This window comes from Leptinotarsa decemlineata, unplaced genomic scaffold, assembly GCF_025532065.1.
Source record: "Leptinotarsa decemlineata unplaced genomic scaffold, Ldec_3_MD MMD2_tig00026354_RagTag_RagTag, whole genome shotgun sequence".
In the NCBI taxonomy this organism is placed as follows: Eukaryota; Metazoa; Arthropoda; class Insecta; order Coleoptera; family Chrysomelidae; genus Leptinotarsa; species Leptinotarsa decemlineata.
In genome coordinates, this window is record NW_027412702.1 from 14,564,833 (window position 1) to 14,579,296 (window position 14,464).

At 36.0% G+C, this 14,464-nt stretch overlaps 1 protein-coding gene across 2 annotated transcripts in view; it reads left to right on the forward strand.

The window, feature by feature from the left end:
* LOC111514438 (uncharacterized) overlaps positions 1 to 14,464 on the forward strand; it is a 97,241-nt gene that overhangs the window by 5,067 nt on the left and 77,710 nt on the right. Inside the window, exon 1 of one of the 2 annotated variants that reach the window (XM_074184289.1) lies at positions 1,142 to 1,631. The exons of the other annotated variant lie outside the window; for it this stretch is intronic. Coding sequence (XP_074040390.1) covers positions 1,381 to 1,631 — 251 coding nt within the window. The 5' untranslated portion in view covers positions 1,142 to 1,380. Of the gene's footprint in view, positions 1 to 1,141; positions 1,632 to 14,464 lie in introns of those variants that run through there. 2 annotated transcript variants of the gene reach the window in all.

Sequence of the window (14,464 nt, forward strand, 5' to 3'; positions counted from 1 at the left end):
TACTTTCACGGGAAGTGTTCAAATAACTAGGCACATTTGATACCACCAAGTGCGGTACATATCAGAAATACGTGACGGACTGTTACGTACTGCTCATCGTTATGAGGTTCTACTTAGTACACCTCGAACTTTACTGTTTCATCTGGAGGACTGCGTTTATGTGGAATAAATTTCCTGAGAACGTTTTTCCAAATTGATTTATTTTTCCAGCGATTCAAATCCAATGTGAATCGCTACTTTGGCACACGCACCGCTATGGGAGCGCCTTTAGGATTTTCCTGTAGTGCTTGTATTTTATCCAAGAAAAAAAACAGTACTGGGTGCCAACTTCTTTTCTTCTATATCCATAATGTATTGAGAATAGGAAGGTATCGAACTGGGTGGTAATGTTCATGTTGCAACAACTAGCAAAAACGTAAAATATTTATATTTAATATTCATGCAGAACACTGTGGTTTGAGCTGAAATGGTAATTCTTTTATTTTTATTGATAAAACTGCCGCTAAATTGTAAAAAATAAGCAACCAGCAAAAAACAATCACGAACACACCATTCTTTCTAATCCTATCTATGATTAAATAACAGATAAAACAATTACTTTCTGTTTCAAAAACATTCAGTACTCTTTCAGGAGAAATGAAAAATGTATCCAATATATATTTCAAGAAGAATTTGAAGACAATTCATTAATGAAAATGAATCAATTCTAGAATGTGTTTCCCCAAAACTATGTGGAAATTGGAAGATAAAATATGAAAAAGAGTAAATTAAATGAATATATTCCATGCATGAGGAACATTGAGTTGTAGAGAAATTACCTTTTCTCCTTATTCAGAAATAGAGTAGTATAGAGGCAAACGTTCTCCAAACAATATTTTATTTCATTTTAAGAGAAAGACAGTTTGTTGAAATGAGACCAGAGGTATCATGGCCTCAGAGCCTTAGAAAATAATAGGTTTGAAGTTGGTTTGAATCTAGACTGCATTCGAAACACTCAATGCAGAATGCACATTTCAATATTTGGAGTTTTCAAAGGAAGTGCAACTGAATTGTTCTGGTATTTCGGCTACCGTGTAATCGTTCTCATGCACCCTTCGATAATTTACAACTGTCAGCGTTCAAAGGGGGTGGATAGCGGCTACAGCTAGTGTTGAACGAAATGGAAAATAACCACATTACCTTATCGCATCTTCTCCGGTTGCTTTATCAGTCCAAGCGAACGCTATAACTTAAAACAATTTTACTACAAAAGACAATAGTATCTTCATCGATCATCCCATCAATTATACATCAATAACCATCAATTAGGCGGAGTCATTGTATTGCAGTAATTATAACGGTTTTTGCTGACCGAAACCATCCATTCAAAACTTATCCAATATGGAACATTCGGAATTCTGGGAGACGATGAGAATTCTCGTTGGAAAAGGCTTCAGCAAAAACGTTAACGAGGACATTCTGGATTGGGTGGAGGATGTCGTTTCGAAACGAGGACAGCAAATTGAGCAAGAAGAAGATGACGAATCGGTTATAGCTCAAAGACGAAAGTTATCTGAATCTGGAGGACTGCGATTCGAACAAGAAATCAAGAGGTTTTCGGAGCGACTGAAGTTGCCAAAAATCACCTGCAAGTAGGTATCACCACATCTCATTACATTACTTCCATTCGTATTCTCAGCTAATCAATTTACCTATAAGTTCAGTGAAGAGAGATAAAAATGTTCAAAATGTTTGTTAGAAAAAAATTGAGGAGGAATTGAAAAAATCCAAACTCACTTGGAAAAAGTTTTAGGTAGTAGTATCATCTCCTGGTCATTTCAAATTATATGAAATTAGGAAGAACTGTTTTTGAAAAATTCACCAGACTATCAATATATTACCTCCGCTGAAGAAGAAAGATATATTTTTTGAGTATTTTTTTATCCAATGAATTTACATTTTTAGGATTTATATTATCGACTTCAAACTCATCTAGTTGTATAATTTTTGATTTCGGTTTTTGAAAAACCAAAATTATTTTTGAAAATAGGCACACGAATTTCTATGAGCAATCATCAAAGGCCATTATGACACATATGACCTGGGACATCTGTGTCATCTTCTTCTTGTGACAATGGACAAACAACTCGCGATTTATTATAGAAGAATGAGAAATGATCAATGATGACTTACAAAATTCAAAGGTGGATTGTTATGAAATAAATAACAATTCACTATTCAAATTATACTCACTGTAGTGATAGAGTCGAATCTGAAATCGGTAAAGGTACAGAAAAAAATTGATTTTTTCTTAAATACCACCTCACAGAAAGTATCCCTCAGAAATATTCTTGACACTTCTTGGCACAGCAACACTAATACAAATCTGCATAGGAACTATTTTCGTACCTAATACTGATGTATACGATCAGGATTAGGCATAACAGCTTTTCTTCACCATGACTCAGATCCGGGTAACTTTAGCCATAATTCATGGTCTATAGAAGTTTGACGTAGCAATAAGATGACTATTTACTGTTTTTCTGTTGCGATATTTTCAAATTTTGGCTTCAAGCTGAGCTGTTCTTTTATTTTGTTACACTTGAACCTCATGGGTAGAAAAAATGTATAGATTAGGTGTGTCATAAAATTAGATACAATAATATTAGACCACAATAAGCTACATCAGGAATTCCTCAAGGTTCTATTTTTGAAGAACTACTATTTATATTTTACATCAACGATTGCCCAGACAATAATCCTTAAGCCACAACAGAAATGTTTGCAAAAGACATACTATCTCTAGTTGATAGTAGTGATATCGATGAATCAATAGACAAGGTATACCATATTTACCATTCTTCCTGATTTTTTATGTGATTCTTCTTTGTTCCCATGTTATATCGGAGTACTGTTCGTCCTGCCTAGTTTTTGTCATCTCCTGATAGTTACTTGTTTATCGAAACACACGTTGAGAGACAGTAATTTTGTTCTGGTGTGGAAAGAGTATTAATGAATTCATTCCATGTCATAGGTTCAAAATATACCTATCAAGTTACTTCAGTAACTCATTATTCGTGTCATCGTTCAAAAACAGATTATTTTCATATATGAGGAATAATCAATGTCTAAGCAAGAAGTATCAGCAGGATCTCTCATTTTGTCTGCTCTAGTTTACATTCATGTTAGTCTACTCGTTCATTTCTGTTTATTCAAAGGTCAGTCAGTCTGATTTTTTCCGATCTTTTATATAGGTTACCCTTCACCAATTCAATAATCGGGTTAACTCTTTTTCCTCTCTAGTTTCATTATATGGCTCAAAATTTCTTGTTCTCCTTTTTTTATTCTCATCAATAGTTTCCTCTTCTCACTCCAGTCTATCATTCCTCTAGTTGTTTCAAGAATTCATCTTGTTTTCCTTCAGTTATCTTTCATTAATATTTTCATATTCAGATTTTATTTTTGTCTTTTCTTGTCTTTTTCATCATCAATAGTACTAGATATTTGAACTACGAAGTATTTCTGATTCTATTGGCATAATAAGGAAATGAAATCAGTTTATTCACGACGAAGAAATTTCTGAACACAAAAGTTCCATTTGAAGTTGATTGAAAAATATCATGCGAATAATATGTAAATGGTACACACTTCAATTCCATTTCTCAGAACGAGTTTATTCCATATTCATCCAAAAGAATAGGAGACGATATATAAATTCCCAAGCACTATTCCTTTGGAAAGTTAACGATATGATTTCTCAGGATAACAATTTCATTTCACCATTTTCTTTTCTAAGTATTTTCTCAACAGGTTTGTTTTCAAAATATTCTTTGAAGTAATGAAATATCGATTAGAAATTATAATGCAAGCATTACCAATGCTGTGTAAATTCATTCAACAATAAAGCGAGTCAGCTATATCGGAAAGATTTCAAGATGGGAATTAGAATTATCCAGTAACTGGATATCAAAATGTCAAAACAGACAAAAAAAGGAATTGCGAATGAATACGGGACGGTTTATTTCGTTTCAGTTAATCTCTTGGAATTCAAGCACATAAAAAATCGTAATGAACGATTTTTTGTTTATTTACTCAATTAATTAATAATTTATTCAAATGGTATTGCTCCGCTTTCCAACGTCATAGTAACGTGGATGAACACTGTTTTAGAATGTTCTTCAATCCCAGATTGACACACTGTGCTGTTGTTTTCATAAATAAATGCAGATATTAAATGTTTATGATTTCATAGAAAATCTAGTCTATAATTTATACTAGTCTATAATTTTTTTTTCAAATTTGCCTTCATTTATTAACGCAATCTCCATCAAGAGCCGCACAATAATTTCAGCGCTCAATACCACTTTTGTAGAACGATTTATCTTTTCCCTTCAAATAGGTCTTAGTTTCAGCAATAACCTCTTCATTAGAGCGAAATTTCCTACCGAGGGGCATATTTCATATGTCTGCCAACAGCTAGTAGTCGATGGGAGCCAAATCTGGACAATATGGTAAATGTGAAAGCAATTCGAATCCAATTTCATGCAATTTTGATCGTTTTCATTTATTTGTGACACTGTTCATTATCTTGATGAAGCAGCACTTTCTTTTTCTTCAAATGGGGTCGTTTTCCAGCAATTTGGGCTTCCAGCACTGCAATACCGCCGACTCGTCCACTCGATCTGCATCATTGGTGTCTCTACGATCCCTTTTGAAGTCACCTCAGTTACTTTGGCAATAAAGTTCAGCAATATTTCATATTTTCTATTCTCTTTCCCGAAACAGTGAAAAATGTATTTGGAAGGCATCATGAATATTTGAAATGACGGAAACTATAGAAAATAGTGAAAACTGAACGTAAAATCCGAGCAGGGGGCGGTATACTTCTGTCAACATTTTAATCAGACACCCTGCCACCTTCATATTTTGTTATAGTATTAACAAAAGGAAACGAAGAAATATAGCAGTGACGAAATCAAAAAACCGACCGGCCGTCGGAGGCGGTACAAATTTACCAATATTTTTAATAGAGTCTCTGCCACTTTCATATTTCGTTATAGTGGTGACAACTGGAAATGAAAAAATATGTCAGCAGTGAAATCAAAAAACCGGCCGTCGGGGGCGGTACAGATCGAGCAATATCTTTATTAGAGATTCTGCCTCCTTCATATTTTGGTATAGTGTTAAGAAATGGAAATAAAGAAATAAGTCAGAGGTGAAATAAAAAAACCGGCCGTCGGGGGCGGTACAGATCCAGCAATATTTTTATCAGAGACTCTGCCACCTTCATATTTTGGTAAAGTGTTAAGAAATGGAAATAAAGAAATATGTCAGAGGTGAAATCAAAAAACCGGCCGTCGGGGGCGGTACAGATCCAGCAATATTTTTATCAGAGACTCTGCCACCGTCATATTTTGGTATAGTGTTAAGAAATGGAAATGAAGAAATATGTCAGGTGTGAAATTAAAAAACCGGCCGTCGGGGGCGGTACAGATCCAGCAATATTTTTATTAGAGACTCTGCCACTTTCATATCTTGGTATAGTACTAAGAAATGGAAATGAAGAAATATGTCAGGTGTGAAATCAAAAAACCGGCCGTCAGGGGTGGTACAGATCCAGCAATATATTTATTAGAGACCCTGCCACCTTCATATTTTGGTATAGTGTTAAGAAATGGAAATGAAGAAATATGTCAGGTGTGAAACCAAAAAACCGGCCGTCGGGGGCGGTAGAGATCCAGCAATATTTCTATTAGAGACTCTGCCACCTTCATATTTTGGTATAGTGCTAAGAAATGGAAATGAAGAAATATGTCAGGTGTGAAATCAAAAAACCGGCCGTCGGGGGCGGTACAGATCCAGCAATATTTTTATTAGAGAGCCTTCCACTTTCATATTTTGGAATGGTGTAAAGAAATGGAAATGAAGATATATGGCCGAGGTGAAATAAAAAAACCGGCCGTCGGGGGCGGTACAGACCCAGCAATATTTTTATTAGAGACTCTGCCACCTTCATATTTTGGTATAGAGTTAAGAAATGAAAATGAAGAAATATGTCAGGTGTGAAATCAAAAAACCGGCCGTCGGGGGCGGTACAGATCCAGCAATATTTTTATTAGAGAACCTGCCACCTTCATGTTTTGGAATGGTGTTAAGAAATGGAAATAAAGATATATGGCCGAGGTGAAATAAAAAAACCAGCCGTCAGGGGCGGTACAGATCCAGCAATATTTTTATTAGGAACTCTGCCACCTTCATATTTTGGTATAGTGTTGAGAAGTGGAAATGAAGAAATATGTCAGGTGTGAAATCAAAAAACCGGCCGTCGGGGGCGGTACAGATCCAGCAATATTTTTATTAGAGAACCTGCCACCTTCATATTTTGGTATGGTGTTAAGAAATGGAAATAAAGATATATGGCCGAGGTAAAATCAAAAAACCGGCCGTCGTGAGCGGTACAGATCCAGCAATATTTTCATTAGAGACCCTGTCACCTCCATATTTTGGTATAGTAGTCACAGCTGGACATAAAGAAATATGGCCGAGGTGAAATCAAAAAACCGTTCGTCGGCAGTGGTACAGATCCAGCAATACTTTCGTTAGAGCCCCAATCACTTTCATATTTTGTTGTAGTTTATTGATTAAGTATAAAGAGAAATGGCAGATAGGAAATTAAAACCGGCACATGCGAAATAAATATAAAATTATAAACAATGAATGGCAATTCAAACTGAAATATATTACTTATTAAAATCTCAAAAAAAAAACAAAACGTAAATCATATCCTAAAAAATGCAATTATATCATAAATCGAAGTCAACGCAAACTAAATTTTACAACAAAACAATCTCAAAACACAAAATATCTTAAAAATCTATATCTAAAGCCATTTGACATACACATAAAAAAAACATAATAAATCAATAACAATACAAACTGAACTCTATATCACAATATAATATCAAAAAATTAATATGAATAAAATTCAAATCGGGAGCCTATTGGTAAAATAATACAAATTTATAATAAATAGGAGACACTGCGTATTGAATTCTACAGTGCTTTTCCTTAAAGTTTTTCCCTTTTATTTTTTGAATGAATCATTTATCACTATTTTCACCTACTACAAAATGGCGGCACATTCAATAATTACTTGAATACATCGATGTTCAACTTCATAAATTGACGAAATAAGCTGACTTCACTTGAGAAAATGTTCGAAACGGTTGTCTTGAACTATTTGACATAAGAACAGCCTAATCGATATTTCACGTCCAATTTTTTCTAAAACTGTAACATCGATATTTCTACAAATATTCATTATTCTCTGCCGTATATCTGATATCGAAGCAGATTTAGTTTCGTACAATTTGCGCTTGAAACAGCCCCATAAAAACTCCAAAGGTGTCAAATCTGGCGGTTTTTTGATTTCTCACCTGAGATATTTCTTCATTTCCATTTCTTAACACTATACCAAAATATGAAGGTGGAAGGGTCTCTAATAACAATATTGCTGGATCTGTACCGCCCCAGACGGCCGGTTTTTTGATTTCACACCTGACATATTTCTTCATTTCCATTTCTTAGCACTATACCAAAATATGAAGAAGGCACAGTCTCTAATAAAAATATTGCTGGATCTGTACCGCCCCTGACGGCCGGTTTTTTGATTTCACGCCTGACATATTTCTTCATTTCCATTTCTTAACACTATACCAAAATATGAAGGTGGAAGGGTCTCTAATAAAAATATTGCTGGATTTGTACCACCCCAGACGGCCGGTTTTTTGATTTCACACCTGACATATTTCTTCATTTCCATTTCTTAACACTATACCAAAATATGAAGGTGGCAGGGTCTCTAATAAAAATATTGCTGGACCTGTACCGCCCCTGACGGCCGGTTTTTTGATTTCACGCCTGACATATTTCTTCATTTCCATTTCTTAGCACTATACCAAAATATGAAGAAGGCACAGTCTCTAATAAAAATATTGCTGGATCTGTACCGCCCCTGACGGCCGGTTTTTTGATTTCACGCCTGACATATTTTTTCATTTCCATTTCTTAACACTATACCAAAATATGAAGGTGGCAGGGTCTCTAATAAAAATATTGCTGGATCTGTACCGCCCCCGACGGCCGGTTTTTTGATTTCACCTTGGCCATATATCTTTATTTCCATTTCTTAACACCATTCCAAAATATGAAGGTGGCAGGTTCTCTAATAAAGATATTGCTGGATCTGTACCGCCCCCGACGGCCGGTTTTTTGATTTCACACCTGACATATTTCTTCATTTCTTAACTCTATACCAAAATATGAAGGTGGCAGAGTCTCTAATAAAAATATTGCTGGATCTGTACCGCCCCTGACGGCCGGTTTTTTAATTTCACACCTGACATATTTCTTCATTTCCATTTCTCAGCACTATACCAAAATATGAAGGTGGCAGGGTCTCTAATAAAAATATTGCTGTATCCGTACCGCCCCCGACAGCCGGTTTTTTGATTTCTCACCTGAGATATTTCTTCATTTCCATTTCTTAACACTATACCAAAATATGAAGGTGGAAGGGTCTCTAATAACAATATTGCTGGATCTGTACCGCCCCAGACGGCCGGTTTTTTGATTTCACACCTGACATATTTCTTCATTTCCATTTCTTAGCACTATACCAAAATATGAAGAAGGCACAGTCTCTAATAAAAATATTGCTGGATCTGTACCGCCCCTGACGGCCGGTTTTTTGATTTCACGCCTGACATATTTCTTCATTTCCATTTCTTAACACTATACCAAAATATGAAGGTGGAAGGGTCTCTAATAAAAATATTGCTGGATTTGTACCACCCCAGACGGCCGGTTTTTTGATTTCACACCTGACATATTTCTTCATTTCCATTTCTTAACACTATACCAAAATATGAAGGTGGCAGGGTCTCTAATAAAAATATTGCTGGACCTGTACCGCCCCTGACGGCCGGTTTTTTGATTTCACGCCTGACATATTTCTTCATTTCCATTTCTTAGCACTATACCAAAATATGAAGAAGGCACAGTCTCTAATAAAAATATTGCTGGATCTGTACCGCCCCTGACGGCCGGTTTTTTGATTTCACGCCTGACATATTTTTTCATTTCCATTTCTTAACACTATACCAAAATATGAAGGTGGCAGGGTCTCTAATAAAAATATTGCTGGATCTGTACCGCCCCCGACGGCCGGTTTTTTGATTTCACCTTGGCCATATATCTTTATTTCCATTTCTTAACACCATTCCAAAATATGAAGGTGGCAGGTTCTCTAATAAAGATATTGCTGGATCTGTACCGCCCCCGACGGCCGGTTTTTTGATTTCACACCTGACATATTTCTTCATTTCTTAACTCTATACCAAAATATGAAGGTGGCAGAGTCTCTAATAAAAATATTGCTGGATCTGTACCGCCCCTGACGGCCGGTTTTTTGATTTCACACCTGACATATTTATTCATTTCCATTTCTCAGCACTATACCAAAATATGAAGGTGGCAGGGTCTCTAATAAAAATATTGCTGTATCCGTACCGCCCCCGACAGCCGGTTTTTTGATTTCACACCTGACATATTTCTTCATTTCCATTTCTTAACACTATACCAGAATATGAAGGTGGCAGGTTCTCTAATAAAGATATTGCTGGATCTGTACCGCCCCCGATGGCCGGTTTTTTGATTTCACACCTGACATATTTCTTCATTTCCATTTCTTAACTCTATACCAAAATATGAAGGTGGCAGAGTCTTTAATAAAAATATTGCTGGATCTGTACCGCCCCCGACAGCCGGTTTTTTGATTTCACACCTGACATATTTCTTCATTTCCATTTCTTAACACTATACCAGAATATGAAGGTGGCAGAGTCTCTAATAAAAAAATTGCTGGATCTGTACCGCCCCCGATGGCCGGTTTTTTGATTTCACACCTGACATATTTCTTAATTTCCATTTCTTAACTCTATACCAAAATATGAAGGTGACAGAGTCTCTAATAAAAATATTGCTGGACCTGTACCGCCCCCGACGGCCGGTTTTTTGATTTTACCTCGGCCATATATCTTTATTTCCATTTCTTAACACTATACCAAAACATGAAGGTGGCAGAGTCTCTAATAAAAATATTACTGGATCTGTACCGCCCCCGACGGCCGGTTTTTTGATTTCACCTCTAACATAGATCTTTATTTCTATTTCTTAACACTATACCAAAATATGAAGGTGGCAGAGTCTCTAATAAAAATATTGCTGGATCTGTACCGCCCCCGACGGCCGGTTTTTTTATTTCATTTCTGACATATTTTTTTATTTCCAGTTGTCACCACTATAACAAAATATGAAGGTGGCAGATTGTCTGATTAAAATCAGACAGACATTCAGACAGACAGACAGTATACCGCCCCCTGCTCGGATTTTTCTTTTAGTTTTCACTATTTTCTATAGTTTCCGTCATTTCAAATATTCATGATGCCTTCAAAATACATTTTTCACTGTTTCGGGAAAGAGAATAGAAAATACGAAATATTGCTGAACTTTATTGCCAAAGTAACCGAGGTTTTGAAGTCAGCAACGTTTAATTGTTGTTTATGATGAAGTGGAGTTCTTATAATACTTATCAAGCTATTACTTTACTTGAACCGCATTTTTTCCATCAAGAAGCAGTGTAATATTCAAATACGATATTGTTTTTGATCTATTGTTTTGAAAAAAACAAAAGTAGAGTCACTCCTAGCACAATAACTCACAATGAGTAGAATATCATCTTTTGGCGCCATCTATGTGTTAGACCCAAGGTTTTCTGGGTTATATAGTAAGTTGACGTCAGATTATTTTTATATTATATCATTGACTTCTCAGCAATTGAGATATATCTTATTACTAGTTGGATATAAAAACTTGTCACTGAATTTAGAATATTTTTGGATGCACCATGTCAGTATTGGACAGTGAAATGGAATATTTCCCTAAACCGCAAGTTCACCTCACAAAGTTGTATCATTTCGTAAAGTGGATTCTCGTGCCACTATTGCTGCTGACATGTGTAACATGATTATTGGAGTTAAATTCGCCGTTGAATCAGACACCAAGATCCTTAGTGTAGTAATTAGGCAAGTTTGGATGAGATTTAATGAATATATGAACAAAACTTCTGTTTAGAGGCACCCATCATTTATTTCATCATAATCTGAAATGAATTTGAAAGGAGTATCTTTTTAGGGGAGAATAATTTTTGAAATATATGTGTGATTGTGATTGATATCCGATTCAATTCCATAACGAATGTTTGGAGTGCCAACTGAATAGGAAAACGTGTTTTTTGTGTCATCGATGACATGAGAAAATTCGCGATATAAAGTCATGGCCTAATTAGTGCTTCATCTTGTAATGTTATCCAGATTGGCGCTGAAGTTTGTGTCTGTGAGCTACTTCTCTGCATGATGTACACGTATATGTGAAGAGTTCATTCTGAAATCACTTGCTCTTCCCAGATTGTTTTATATTGCGAATTATTTCAAAAGTGTACACATCATATCGGATATCTCCCTGTGTGGTATGCTAGATAACTTTCCAAACAATTTTCCGGGTATAAATATCGAACGTATTAATGAGATAGATATTATTAAGGCCATTAAGAAATTGAAAAACAAACTAGTTGTTGGAGACCGGACCACATACAGAGTTTTCTAGTAAAAGACTGTATCTACCCTTTATCAAGCCCTTTGCTTCACATCTTCAACCTTTCACTGAAAACATCTACGTTTCCGGAGATTTGGAAAACAGCACGAGTATGTCCTATCTTAAAGAAAGAGGACGCAACTGTTATGAAAAATTACAGGTCTACTTCTACAGGTCTAATTCTATACGGTTCTATCTATAACTCGATCAGAAATATAATATCGGACGATCAACATGGGTTCGTGGAACAAAAGTCATATTTGACCAATCTTGCATGTCTTTCACAACATGTTTCAGATGCTTTAGACCAAAAGCAACAAGTTGACGTAGTTTATACGGACATGCAAAAGGCGTTTGACCAAAATGATTTTTACATCTTCATTCAGCGACTATCATCATTTGGCTTTTCTGGAAGTTTAATTGATCTTTTCACAAGCTATCTCTTTGACAGAAAGCAATACGTAGAACATGAAGGTTTTTAGTCCTCTGTGTACACACCTTGCTCAGGGGTACCACAAGGCTCGAACTTGGGGCCTCTCTTTTCATTGATGACCTAGCGAAAATGATGAACTGCTCAAAACTTCTTTACGCTGATGATCTAAAGCTATACAAAGTAATTGACAATTATGAAGACTGCTTAATTTTACAAAATGAAGTCGATTTAGTATTCGACTGGTGTTCCAAGAATCATTTACGTTTGAACATATCAAAATGTTACATTTTATCATTTTCTAGAAAAAAGAATATAATAGAATTTTCTTATGTTATTGACAGCATTCCAGTTAGTCGAGTAAATGAGATGACAGATCTTGGAATCACTTTTGATTATAAATTCACTTTCACTTCCCACATAGACCAGGCTATTTCATCAGCGAATCAAATGTTGGGCTTTATTATAAGGAGTACCAGAGAATTCAAGAATAATAATACGATTATAACACTGCTTAATGCCTATGTGAGGTCTAAACTAGAATACGGCGTGTTAATATGGTATCCAATTCACAATTGCCACATACATCATATTGATGCTATTGAATTTTTTTTTTAAATATCTGTCTTTCAAGGTCACAGGAATATATTCTTAGAGGGGAACCGACTATTCTATCCTTCTGAATCAATTTAATGTAATATCTCTGAATACATGACGACTTTTTGTCACAATCTCCTTTCTTCACAAACTGCTAAACAATAAGATCTCGTGTGCCCCTCTTTTACAAATGATCAACTTCCGCACCCCACGCCTCAATTCCAGATACCAAACGACATTTTACTGTGATCTTGTCAGAACAAATAACAGTTTGAAAGCACCAGTGTCAATACTTTGTAACAACTATAATTCAATATGTGATATTTGATGTATTTTAAAATGTATTCTCACTAAAACTTTTTAACTGTGATCACTTTTTCTTTTCGCTTCTTGTGATATATTTCTATTTCTACTTATTTTTCTTTTCGTTGTAGCAATCTTTTTTTTAACTAATTATACTGTTTTGCATATATTTTCATCAACACCTTTGTACATTTCTTGTAATTGGGTGAATGCCTGTTGGAAATAAAGTGCTATCAATCAATCAATCAATATAAAGATGGAGAAGTAGAAAATTAAAACCTTTTCCTGAAATATGATTTCAGATCGGAACGAATTTATGAAATCAGAGAGTGAAATCCAAAAGATATCAGTTTAAAAAAAGCTGTATGAGTGTATGAGTAAGAAAACTGGATTTCCGCTTCTTCATCATTATACAGCAACTGCAAAAATTCCGAAGAATCGAGGAAAAACTCTCCGCAAAATGCCGTGGATCCTGGGCATGTGTTTTTTCAGATACAAACTGAGAATAATTCATCCTATAGCCAGAGAGCTTCTCCTGGGCCATTTTCTATAAAACCTTCGGCTACCAGGTAGGTGCACCATAAGTAATCATTGGTCTGACAATCATCACATAAATCCAATGGATTTGTTTGGGACCTACCAAGTTTTAACACAAATCTTCCGACATGTCTATAGGGACAGTCTGGCGTTGTGTAAAACTTTTTCCAAGTGAACGTTCCAGGTGAGTTTTCTATCAAGGACAATGCCAAGATATTTCACCTCCGTTCCGAATGAAATGACCTCACCATTGAGAGAAAGAAGCGTTATATTGTCGAATTTTCTCCTCCTGGTGAAGCTGATTATCACAGTTTTGCTGGGGTTGACAGACATCTGCTCCCTTAGGCACCAACTGTGAACAACGTTCAACGTGCTTTGGGGGATATTACAAACTACAAACTACCCTTCCCGACGTGAACCTTACCAAGATGACAAGGTCACCTGCAAAAGCTTGCAGATCTACTTTTCTTTTGTAGAGCGCATCAAGTAGACCATCCATCAGGAGCGACCACTGAAGGGGAGATAGTACCCCACCTTGAAGGCAGCCTCTGGTGACCCTGAACCTAATGGCCTCGCCTTGAAGAGTCGTAGTGACAGTTATGGTCGATTTTATACCTTTCCTAGCCAGAGATGATCCAATAGATATAGGTAGTGCATTGTCAAATGCACCTTCAATATCGATAAATACAGCAACCGCAATCTCCTTGTTGTCAAGGGATAGGGACATTTTCTCTTCTAAGTAGTTGAATGCTAAATCTGTCGATTTGCCTGTTTGAAGGGCATACTGGTGGTTATTCAGGGGGGATGCATATAATGCCATCTCCCTGATGTGTCCGTCCAGTATCCTCTCAAGTTGTTCCAACAGGAAGCATGTAAGGCTGATTAGTTGTACCGATTTAGGGTGTA